The sequence below is a fragment of the Pituophis catenifer genome, unplaced genomic scaffold (genome assembly GCF_029215685.1).
Source record: "Pituophis catenifer annectens isolate HBS135680 unplaced genomic scaffold, rPitCat1.0.hap2 SCAF_2, whole genome shotgun sequence".
Lineage (NCBI taxonomy): Eukaryota > Metazoa > Chordata > Lepidosauria > Squamata > Colubridae > Pituophis > Pituophis catenifer.
In genome coordinates this window covers 137,478,104-137,491,050 of record NW_027256882.1, presented here as the reverse complement: position 1 = coordinate 137,491,050, position 12,947 = coordinate 137,478,104, and the positions used below count along the sequence as shown (strand labels likewise).

Sequence of the window (12,947 nt, the reverse complement as noted above, 5' to 3'; positions counted from 1 at the left end):
GGTTGAATTGTGGTTGTTAAGAACTACCAGTATCTGTTCAGACTTATGGAGGGCTAGCATAGTAGATAGCTATTATTTGATCAGAGGAAATAACTTTCAAAAATTCATGCCTAGTGCTGTTGATAGTATCTCCAAACAAGAAGATGATCAGCCATCAAAAAAGTAAAGATCATTATTTTAATTTCCATTTAAAATATGTAGGGTGATCAGTATTTTAGAGGGTGAAAGACAGAATAATTATGAAGTAAAATGTTTAAAGAAACTTTTCTACCATGACTACCTCATTATTATTCTTAAAAGTTAATTACATTGTTTTATTCTATTAGTAAACTAATTTGTTTTTATATAATTAGCGCAGCAAGTTTCAGACCTGATTGACTCTTTATGTTACTAAAGTTAACACTTGATTGTTCAGAAAGTGGTTTAGGGAGGCAACCAAGTTAAATGCACATCCTCAGCCGACAGAAATTTTAAATCAGGTTTGCGCTTTGGTTATCTGCAAGTGAGGTAAAACCCACAGAATCTGACACTTAGCTGTTTCCTTTTCACATAATTTTCTTCTGGAAATAACCTGGTGCTTTTCTGATGCTTGGGACTGCAATTCCCCTGAATCTCATGATCATAATGAAAGATAAAATATATCAGTTATAGTTTAAAGCAGAGGTCACCAACCTTTTGGATCTCAGGGACCACTAAATTCATAATTTTAAATCCCGCAGACCACTAATATGATCTGCCTAATGACCGGCTGGGTAGGCGTGGCAAGGTGGTCATGTGCAAGGCCAGGTACTGGTTCTTGGAGGCTCAGCAGACTGAGATGGTCAGCCAGTTCCAGGCCATGATGCTATCCTAGTGGAACAAAGCCCTCCGGCTCTTCGCTATCAGTGGCACTTCCCTCCAGCCTTCGCCCAAAACCCCACACCAGGAGGCTGAAGCAGATGAATCTAAGTCGGAATTTCTGCCCCCACTCCGACCCGCACAAAAAGACCCAGAAGGGGGAGACACTCTGCAGCAACACAAACGTTCATTGCATGTATCCGGCCCAGGGGCCGTAGTTTGAGGACCCCTGGTTTAGTGCAATATAAAAATGCAATTTTTTTTCTGCAGACCAACAAAATTTTCTTTTGGACTACCAGTTGGTGACTGCTGGTTTAAAGTACCCAGAAGGCACCCAGTTTGTCTCCTTCAAAAATATTCTGTGAACCCCAAAGTATCTTCAAATTGTTTCTGCAGTGTATGTCTGTCAGTCCGTCTATCCATCTATCTTATATCTATCTCCAATACAGCAACACATTTTGGTAATCTGTGTTGTCTAGTAGTAACACAGTGAAAATTTGTAGTTCTGCCTGTAGTCTTGTGTCAGATTGGGAGAAGGTATCCTATGATACCCAGAGGTTTGACAAAAAAAAGCAACACCACCAAAACCCACAACAGCGCTTCTCAGAGAAGAGAGGGAGACTGGCTGTGTGATTATTTCTGCTCTCAGAGATGTTAAGGACAGCTGTTTCCCAGGTGGCTGTTAGATCCATTTGTAAAAGTCAGCAGGAGAGGATCTGCTTTGGAAGGGGTGTGTGCGAATGGGAGCCAGGAGGTGTCCATGGAAACGTGGCCTCCACTCCAAAGAAATCCCAGGCAGGGGTTCCATTTCAGGTATGAATGAACAGAGTGGATTTATAGTGTAGGCTTCATTTTAGCTTCAAAATTGAGCAGCAAGCCTCACAGGCTTGAAGTTAGGACCTTTCTCTATCACTCTGATTAAAGCAGTAGGTATTTGCCATCAGGAAAACAGGATGTGGTAGCATCAGCAGCCGAGGACAGGAAGTTCTGCATTGCCTGGCAAAATCTGCAGGTAGGATCCATAGCATATGTTTGACATTATTTAAAGCAGAAGGGGCCCTTTGTTAAATTAAAACAGATTGTCCCATTTTTCAAAGTTGGCTTGTCATCCAAATGGATTTCCTGCTTAAGAGCATTTTAGAGAACACTGATTTAGGGTATTTTCCATCTATCTACCCCAGACATCAGCTGAGCCTCGGAAATGGTAAGACCAGAGGCAAATTTGTTTATGTCCTTAACGCTTGGCTGCATTAAAGGTTTATTTATTAACTTCTGTTGAATTTCTTTTTCTTCCTAGGAGTGGCATTTGAATGGCTGAAGATCAGTCAATTATTTTCTTAACACAATTTGATCAGTGGTGAAATTGTTGCATAATTTTGAGAGGTTGGATTTGCTACAAACACTCCAGCATCTAATAAGGGCTTGAATGCATTCTGAGAAGAGAAAAAAGAGATAAGTTTAATAGAACCAACCTCAGGGGTAAAATCCAGCAGGTTCTGACAGGTTCTGAAAAACCAGTAGTGGAAATTTTGAGCAGTTCGGAGAACCGGTAGCAGAAATTTCGAGTAGTTCGGAGAACTGGCAAATACCACCTCTGGCTGGCCCCAGAGTGGGGTGGGAATGGAGATTTTGCAATATCCTTCCCCCAGGAGTGGGGAGGGAATGGGGATTTTGCAGTATCCTTCCCCTGTACGCCCACCAAGCCACGCCCACAGAACCGGTAGTAAAAAATTTGGATTTCACCACTGACCAATCCACATATAATGAGGAAGGTATGGGACAACACTGAGATGCATATATTTTCCTGTTTGAGGACAGTTGTTGTCATGCAGCTACTAGGCTGCAATGCATACAGAAAAATTGTTAGATTAGCAAGAGTTGTGGAGCAATTATAGATTGATAGTAGTCAAGCATGTCTTCCTAGAAGTCCTGTTGTTGGGGGCAGGAAGAAAGAGTGATGGCCTTGTACAAATAGCTACTGACACATTAATGTGTGTAGTTCCTTTTATGGTTGGCATATAATAAGCTGAGATGGGAGTGATGACAGGAAGATGAATTGTACCAGTGAAAAAAGTGTGATATTTTTTTTTCCTGCGGTCTCCTCCCCTGGTTTTCTGGGTTAAAGCCAATGTCTTTCTCCAATCAGCAGAGGGCAGCGCAGACCCAACTTTTCAACTCTTGGCTCAGCCTTAAATGATGTAAGGGATTGTCCTAAAAAAACAAAACAAAACCCTAAGATGTAAATCCGCTATGTATGGCTACTAATAAAACAAAATGGCTGTTCCTTAGCTGCAGCTTGTGCCAGCTTCTTCTGGAATCATGTCCTTCCTTGTGATTAGAGAAAGGAGCCTTTACTCTTTTTCTTTCCCTAGTAGCAATGATGCAGATCAACTGCTGCCTCTCCTTTCTTGATGTTTCATGTACCCTGAATATGTTTGCCAGAAGATAGAGGTGCAAAAGTAGACAGAACTATTTGGAACATTAATAATAAGAGCAAATGGCAGGGTTTCCTATCATGATAAGAAAATAAGTGCACTTGTTGATAGTCTTCTTCTTACAGAGGTTTTAAACCTATAGGAAGCCAATTCTGGTTTTGGTTATTCCAGGAGCTTCTTCCCAGTAAACTGAGTGCTCTTGACACTTAGATCCCGTAGAAGAAGTCCCATCCTTCCGTTCCAAGTTGAAACAACCCAAAGGCATTTAGTTGGAAGAAGGGAAGAGGCAAAACAAAGAATACTGAGTTAGAATGGATGGCTGAGGTGCTTTTTTCTACTTCTCCCATTAGACAGGAATCTTTCTTTACCATTGTCCCTCTTGTTCTTTATCAGTTCTTGAAATACTAGGAAGATTCAAAAAGGGCCTATAGAGAGAAATAAGGTGAAATCTGGGATTAACTGTTTCTTGTTCTCCAGAGTGATGTGTTTGCAAAAGTCTTCAATAATGAGAGATCACTGCTTCATTACTGGTGAATGAATTGGCAGAAAGGTAGATTTAAGGCTGCCAGGTCTGGGTTGCAGAAATTTAGATAGCCAGAAAGATAAAAGCATGCAAATGCAGAAGACTCTCTGCTGCTGCCCTCTAGTGGCTATCCACATTTCTGCATCTCAGATTTGGTAATTTTAGCAATTGCATCCAGCAGTTCAATAATTCCCTTAGAACATCCAATTGTCATTTGTTTTAACACATGTTCTATGATAGGCATGAAATCATTTTTGAGATACACACCATTCTACAGCTGACTAAGCAACTGCTTTAAGAAAGATGGCAAAAGTCATGTAATTCCTCAGTAGCATGATGTAATGTAACATCTCTCTCCCTCCTCTCCTCCCTCTCTTTCTCTCTCACCTTAACGGACGGTGGACAATTTTAATAATTTCACAGGGATGTTTTGAAAATAACCTTCAGACATACTGATTATTCCCGGATCACTCACTGAGCTTCAAAGCTGACCATAGATTGAATTTGGCTTCTTCACTCCTGATTCCAACACTCCAACCCCTATACACCATTGGCTCTTAGTTTATTGTTTACATGCATAAAAAGCTCAGCCTTGAACCTGAGAGACCTCAGACTTTTGCTACAAGGTCTGTTTCCATATAGGATCTATATGCTCCTGAGAACTTTCTTTAGTGGGATCTCTTACACTTCCATCCATCAGGCTAAAGTTTCTGTCTGATCTCCAGAGCATGAGGGGTTAATGGTTCTCTTAAGCTTGAAGGATCAGCACAGGAACAGGGCGTTACTGGTTATCTCCGTTGCAGGCAGAAAGGCAGTGACGCCTATTCCGTCCTAAGCAAGAACCACCCACTAGCTGGAACAAGATTTGACTCATTCCAGGAAACAACAGACAGGCAGCAAGTCAGTTGCAGGTATCAGCCCAGTCGAGTTGCTGGGCCGCACCTATCTTGGATCGAACACCAGCCGTGGCCTGTAGTCTGTCTCTGCTGCTGGCAGCATGGTGCTCAGGATGGAGAATGGTGGTAAGCATATATGGTGGGGTGTTCCCAGCTCGTTCGGGTGGCTGAGCCAAATCATTTCGTTTGAGGGGCCTCGTCCTAGGGTCAGTTTGACTGAATATAATAAGGAAGTCTTGGTCTATCTGTTCAATTTAGGAGACTATGGGATAATGTTTTTCCAAAAATGACTCGGTATGTTTCTGTAGTCAAAACTTCTGCCAGTTCTCAGCTCCAGTAGAGTAGAGGTATGCCTTGGGTTCCTGCTCATGAGTTATATGTCTGAAGTTTGAGGTAGCCCTGGCAGTTCTACAAGGGTATACAGGGTGGTCTATATAAAAAACAGTAGTGCATACCCTTGTTCTTGTGAACGTTGCTGGGCTCTAAAATTTGAGGAGGTCTTGTGAAAATGGAAGCACTCAGTTTTTTCTTTTTCTGTAGGAGGAGTTAGGACTTTCTATATACTTCAAAAAGGTGACTTTCTGTTGGCAGCTGTGGAGGCATGCGGCACACAAGGCATGCCATAGCATGTCTTGGATACAAGAGTTCTCCTGCCTGTTCCACCTTGGCTTTTGGGCACTAAGGAGGCTGTGGGAGGGAAAGTATGTGGATTTGGTGAAACCAAATTTGGGGCAGGTTTCTCTTTTCTTTAGGTGCAAGTTGAATGATGTAATTTTCACTGAGCACACGTGTATTCCAGGTGAACTGGATAGTTGAACTAGTTGAGGGACACATTGTAAATGAGCAAGTAGTAGTCATTGTTGGCAGTAGTCATTGTTGTCATTGTTGTAGTCATTGTTGGCACAGAGGGAAAACATGGGAGGCCACTTGATTTGTCAACAAATACATTTTCAGTAGATCATTTAAAATATTGTCACAGTACTCAAAGGGCTTATTAAAGGGCTAATTCTAAGTGCAAATCAAGTGTGAAAATTAGGTATTTAAAAATTCTAGCAATTTACAAAGGTCAAACATTTCTGGTTTTGGGTGTATGTGTTAAACAGGAAGCCCAAAGCTATCCCAGTCAATGTATTCATCAATGGATTCTTGCTTTTTTAATTCTTCCCTGCACACTTGATCTAGTAAATGTCTCCTACTCCTTGGTGAGCTGTAAAATGATTATTTTATGTTCACGATAGGAAAAAAAGCCCTTACTTATTGTGCTCCCTTTGAACATAATGGCTGTTTATCAATGCAACAGTTTAAATGTTTTGCCCATCTAATTTATTGGCTAACTTTTAAGTTACTAAAGAATTTCCTGAGGGTTAGCTGAATTAGTCCTCTGTAATCAACAGTACTGCACATATATGCCCACAGTTTAGAGCAGGGGTCTCCAACCTTGGCAACTTTAAGACTTGTGGACTTCAACTCCCAGAATTCCTCAGCAAGCAAAGCTGTACATGAACTCTACAAGTTCCTAAACCCCTGGTTTAGAGGAACAGGTGCATCTAATGATTCAGATTGTAGTTCACTGAAAGTTTAAGTTGTTTTCCAAAGATGCTGATCAAGTTATCAGCAGACCATTTTGTTGAATTGCAGGATTCCCCCCCCTCCCCCCCCAACACCTGACAGTATTCATGTTCATTGGAGTGGGCTGGGACTTAACAGAAGACTTACTTGGCCTGTAGAAGTTCAGTTCCAGCAAGGTCTGAGGAACTTCTCTGTAAGGTTGGGCGAGAAGATGCTGCTGGTTCTTATAATTGGGCTGATTTTAGGTTTGATGGACCTCTTTTTTTTGTCAAGGGCCTCAAAATGGTGTCTTGGTGGGGTTCTGTCATTATAAAATTAAGAAGCAAAGGTGTTTTTTAGTGCACATACTGAGCCTATAAATGTGTTTTCAATAGCTGAATTAAGTTCACAGCTTTAGTTCATTTATAACAATTGACTCTTGGTTTTCCCCCAGTCTTTATTGGAATAGTCTAATGCAGGTATTTAAGGAAAACCTCATGTAGTTGTAATGTTAAAGAAAAGTTCTAATATTACATTATATATAGCAGTGAAAATGTACATGAAACCTGTAATTTATTCCTAGGCCACATTTCAAGGCAGAAGTTCTGTTCAGGTGACTAGAGATTTATCCACTAATTTTTGAGAGTGTAAAACCTTGTTTTCAAAGTATTTCTTCATTCCAAAATAAACCCATAATATTTCCCTTTTGACATTCCCTAATGGGAATTTTTTTTCCATTTTTCTTGATTCTTTATGTATGTGGGTGTTATTGTTGGATTTTTTTTAAAAAAAATTTTAGGAAGGTACAGGAAAAATGTTTTTCATTTCTTTCTGTTGTGTGGAGTTAGAAATTCTTGAGGAGCTAATACAAGTCTCCCTAAGTCTAGCATTTTATGCCAATTTCTCTTCTGCTTTCCCTCCATGTAAACATTATTGAGATGGATGGACCAATACCTTGGCTTACTGTTCTATTGCTTCTGGCTTTAACAGACTGTCGGCAAGGTCAACACTGTTAATATGTTTAACTTAAGGGAGTGAACCTGGAAAGAGGTGCTATACCTGCCTTCCCATTTTGGCCTTCCCTACATAATGGTGAGCTTCAACATAAGGCAACCTTCAAAGAAGCCACTGCTTTGTAGCCATGGGCTAACCCCTTCGCCCATATTGCAAAGCTATCAGTGTTCCACAGCCTTGACTTTGTGGTTTCCTTCCCATCCTGAAGGTGGCTTCTGAGCAATTCACTCTGAACAGCTCATATCCCCCCACACCCATTAGCACTGACCTCAGCATCTTTTTGCAAAGCTATTAAAACTGGCTTTTCTGCAGCTCTTTGTGAATTTTAATGTACACATGATGGGGGCCTGTGGTGGCTATATGGTATTTTCTGTTTTTGTTATCTAATTAATTGGTTTGATTATCTAATTTTAACAGTATTGGGCTTTTAAAAGCATTTATATTTTGTGGACTATTGTGAATCACAGAAGTCAGTCAATAGATAAATAAGCAACGAGGCTTTTTTGGGAAATTGTGTAGTTTTAAACAGTGAAACTATATATAGCGAAAACTTGAGAAGATATATATGTGTGTGTGTAAAATATAAAAATTGAACTGTTTAATTGGCAGAGGAGTGGGATCCAAAAGGCAGTTTTATTTCAGTTTCTTGGTCTAAATAAAGAGCTACTTCTCCATTGCATTGTGCCAGTTGTAGTATAGCCTAAGCTTATTTATTAGTCATATTTCTATGCCGCCCACTCTCCGAGGACTCTGGGCGGCTTACACCAAAGACAGTATACTAAATAGCATATTGCCCCCAACAATCTGGGTCCTCATTTTACCCACCTTGGAAGGCTGAGTCAACTTTGAGCTGGTGAGATTTGATCTGCTGATCTGCTGAGCTAGCAGTCAGCTGAAGTAGCTGCAGTACTGCACTCTAACCACTGCGCCACCTTGGCTCTTGCAAACAAAGCTTGCAAACGAAATGACCAGGACATTGATTTATTGTACCAAGTCATTTCTCAGCCACATACATTTTTCACCTTGCTGTCTGCTGGTGATGGCAGGGTTTTATTTTTCCTGCCTGTATGCACAATGCTGGGTTTTTCTCACTGAAGCTTAGATTCTCTCTTTACTGCTTGTGTTCACCGAGCATGGCACATCTTGGTTACTATTTCTTTTTGAATTTAAATTCTACCATGTATGTGCTCTGCCCAAACACTCTAGAATTTGACATAATTAGGAACAATCTGTGGTCTAAGATTGTACAGGCTGCTACTCTTGAGTTCCCATTAGCATTAATTTTGTTTCCTCTGTATTTAAGACTGCATTTAATAGCTAGATGCTTAAGGATTTTCCAGAGATATATTGGGAATATGTTCTATGGAATCAAGGCTCTATTTTTTTTATTCAGTGCATTTGCCCTGAAACAAAAGGCACAGTAGAAAGCAAAGAAAGATTAGTAAAGCGGTCTCTGCTCTGGCCACACGGAATGTTGAAATCCTGGACAAACTCCCGCCCCCCACAAAACCCCGATATACTTTAATGCCAACTTTTTGCTATAAGAGACAATGTGACCCAGTGACGCTATTATTTAAAAGAACCATTTGCATCCGTTGTCTTTAAGAAACAGCATAACGTGAATTGGTGTGCTTAGTCTCTTTTGTGAAGGAGAAACCTCACATTTGACCATTGGAATTTCTGATATGTAATGTATAGTGCAGCTTTTTATTCAATTTAATGCTGCCCAGATGTAGAGGACTGCATTATTCCAGGAACTCTACTCACAACACTTCTGAAGGTCACCAGAAGAGGGAAGGCTGAATCTAGAATAAGTGAAGCAATGCAAGTACATGTTCTCTTACTTTCTGATGCAAATATAGGCAGGTCACAATATGATGAAAGATTCTAATGCAAGGGTAGAGACAAAGACTTCTAATTAGCAGTCACTCTGACATCTGTATCTTGGGAATTGCCTCTCCTTGGCTGAGTGGACTCACATGTCAATAGGGATCCACAGCTGTGCAAAAAAAGCTCTTACTTGTAGTGATCATTGACAATACTATGAATCATTTCATAGTAGACATATCTGATTTTGCCAACTATTAGTCACAAGGCTTGAAGTACAGTTAAGTCCTCAACTTATAAACAGTTTAGTGACCATTCAAAATTACAACGGCCCTGAAAAAAATGGATCTATGACCATTTTTCACACTTGTGACCATTATAGCATCCCCATGATGGTCATGTGATCAAAATTCAGCCGCTTGGCAACTGACTCATATTTAGGATGGTCGCAGTGTCCTGGGGTCATGGGCAGAGGTGGGTTTCAGCAGGTTCGGACCAGTTCTGGAGAACCGGTAGCGGAAATTTTGAGTAGTTTGGAGAACCGGTAGTAAAAATTCTGACTGGTCCCGCCCCCATCTATTCTCTGCCTGCCAAGTCTCAGCTGATCGGGAGGAAATGGGGATTTTGCAGTAACCTTCCCCTGGATTGGGGAGGGAATGGAGATTTTGCAGTATCCTTCCCCTGCCACGCCCACCAAGCCACGCCCACAAAACCGGTAGTAAAAAATTTTGAAACCCATCACTGGTCATGGGATCACCTTTTGCGACCTTCTGACAAGCAAAGTCAGTGGGGAAGCCAGATTCATTCAACAACTGTGTTACTAACTTAACAACTGCAGTGATTCACTTAGGAAATGTGGGAAGAAAAGTCATAAAATGGGGCTAAATTTGCTCAATAACAGTTTTGTTTAGCAATGGAAATTTTAGGCTCAGTTGTGGTCATAAATCGAAGAGAAAATGTTTTGCTCCTTATGGCTCCTGTGAATGTGAATGTTACAGATGCTGGGGGCAAACGCCCATAAAAGAAAAGACATTTACCTTCTACGTTAATACAGGTATTCCTCAACATATGACCATTTAATGATATTTCAAAGTTGGAAAACGTGCTTTATGATCTATACTTGCTCTTACAACTATGGTACCAGCCTTGTGGTCAGGTGATCCCAATCTGGGTGCTTGACAACCGACTCACATTTATGATTGGTTGCAACGTCCTGTAGTTTATATGATTGTGATTTGCAACCTGTTTTGCTGGATTCCTGCAAAAAAGGGCAAAAAGTGTCCATTGGGAAAGCTGGATTTGCTTAACGACTGCTGAAAAAAAATGGTTGCAAAATCATAACTGCTCATGTGAAGACTTGACTTATGACCACACTGATTTATAGCTGTAGTTCCATCCCTGCCCCCACTTCCACCCCCAAGAATAGTTACTTCTACAAACTTATATAGTATTTTCTCTGGCCCAACAGGCAAGTGAGTCATAGGCTTGTGGCAGTGTGATTTTTAGGGGAATTTGGGGCGGGGATGCCAACATGCATTACAATGAATCCATCTGAGCACCCCATATGACATAGGGGGCAGTACAGAATTCTTGCCTCCAAGTATAGTATTGACTCCTTCGTAGCTGGAATATTCTGTTGCATCAAAGTAATGTAAAAAAACCAGAAAGTCCAGTTGCCTCTTTAAAAAAAGCACTTTTGAGACAACTCTGATCTGGATGACTGAGAATCTCCATAGACATCAAAGTGATAGTGGGCAGGACCTGCTCCTCTTTCTCTCTCTTTATCAGTAACAGATAAATGAGTAGCTGAGGTCTTGTGATGATATGGGAGTAACATATTATAAAACTGAGGATCCAGGGCTGAATGATAACAAACAACAGGGAGAGGAACCTAAATTTCCCTTTCCAGTAATGGGGTTTCTTTGGGTGGAATCTGTCAGCCATTGATCAACACTGAAAGCCAAGAGGAAAATGAAGCATTTTTTCTTACGATGTGCTAGAATTTGATATGTATCATGGTGTTTAGTGTACATAACACCCTCCTCCACTCTCGAATAAATTACCCTTCCTCCTCTTTCCTCTTTCTGATGCCAGTTGCATCAGGAGAATTGTGTGAGAATTGTTAATGAATAAATGTGAACAAATGTACTGGCAGAAGCTAAAGATTGTCCCACTCTCTAGAAAAAAATTGTGTTATGTGCTCGGCTCCTCGAACATTGTAAGTATATGAACCCCACTGTAATTAATGAGTTTGATAACAAAAAGGGGATCTAGAACCTCCACCAAGGATGTGCTTTGAAGTCAGACCATTGACATAGCAAGTATGGGACTGTTTGAGGAGCTTGTTTCCATGGCTTGTGGCCTACATTTCTTACATCATCTCAAAATTTTGCAAAGAAGATAACTCAGATTTAAGGAAGTTACAAGCCTTGGTTTTTGCAATAAATATTGGGTGTGGGTGATGTAATTATACAAAAAGGTTTTTTTGTCCTGCCACTGCCTTTGTCTGCAGTTGTGATATGAGAATATTTACTGTAAATATTGTGAACTCGTGTCAAAAGCAATTCTTTTGAGGGAACCCAAGTAAAGTGAAAGGGAGAAACAAATATTGTCAGGAGCTCTGCTGCTGCTTCAAGCACCAAATGATTTCATAATTAGGCTGTCTACTGCACTAATATGTCTCATGCACGTACACAGGAAGCTGAGTAAATCTGGAATTTATCTTCCCCGTTGCTTTCTAAACTTCAATCACGCTACTGCCTGGGTTTTTAAAACTTAATGTGTAAATGTCTTGTTGTAGAACTGTTCTTCCCTCTCATCTGAGTGGCGCAACACCTCATCTTGTTTATACCTAAGTGTGTTGGTAAGGAGAGTTGATAGTGCATGTTCACAGTATATTACCATATATTGGTAAGAATGCTATGAACATGCATGCTTGCTTTACAGAATACAAGAAAGGAACCAGGATGAAATGCACAATCTATAATTTGATTTAAAGAAAACAGTGGAAAGGGGAGGCAGACATAAATAAGGAAAAGCTAATTATGGTTAAGAATTGGTTATATTTTTTGGACTGATCAGACATGCGAATCAACTGCTTGAAAAACTTTCAAAATATATTCTATTTATTTATGCCTTTGAGTCAGTTGATTCTTGGTGACCACTTGGACAAATCTCTGCAGTTTCCTTGGCAAGGTTTTTCAGAAATGATATGCCATTGCCTCCTTCCTAGAGCTGAAGAGATTGATTGGCTTAAGGCAGGGGTCAGCAACCCGCGGCTCTGGAGCCGTATGTGGCTCTTTCATCCCTCTGCTGTGGCTCCTTGTTGCTGGTCGGCTCCACAATTGATAGGGCTTTCGGTTAGGACAGGTAGAGGAAAAAGGACGCCGTGCTAGAAGGAGACTCTATGGTGGGGGAATCGGACTTCTGGTCAGCTCCAAAATTGAACGGGGGGCTTCTGGTTAGGACCTTTGTGGCTCTTTGAGTGTTTAAGGTTGCCGACCCCTGGCTTAAGGTCACCCAGTTGGCTTTGTGCTTAAGGCAAGACTAAAACTCAACTCCCAGTTTCTAGTTTGGTACCTTAACTATTAACCAAACTGCCTCTCAAAGTCTCAAGGAGAAGAAATATTTTGAAGGAAAGTAATAGCTACAGTATATCTCATATGTTACATCATATGGCTAAGCAGCCTTGATTGTAGGTGTACTCCTCTCTTACTTTGCCTTTCCCTTTTCCTTGTGAAATTCTCCTCCTTTGCTCTAAGCATTTAAGACCCGTTGGATATGCTGGTAGCAGCAAAGCTACCAGCAGTCCTATGAGTAGTCTTTCCTTTGCACTAATACATACTAAAGGCAGTTCCCTCTTCATAT

General features: G+C 40.8%; 1 protein-coding gene across 4 annotated transcripts in view; it reads left to right on the top strand.

The window, feature by feature from the left end:
- The window catches only part of CYTH1 (cytohesin 1), a 69,025-nt gene that overhangs the window by 24,688 nt on the left and 31,390 nt on the right, over positions 1-12,947 (top strand). Inside the window, exon 1 of one of the 4 annotated variants that reach the window (XM_070937672.1) lies at positions 4,688-4,817. The exons of the other annotated variants lie outside the window; for them this stretch is intronic. Coding sequence (XP_070793773.1) covers positions 4,793-4,817 — 25 coding nt within the window. The 5' untranslated portion in view covers positions 4,688-4,792. Of the gene's footprint in view, positions 1-4,687; positions 4,818-12,947 lie in introns of those variants that run through there. 4 annotated transcript variants of the gene reach the window in all.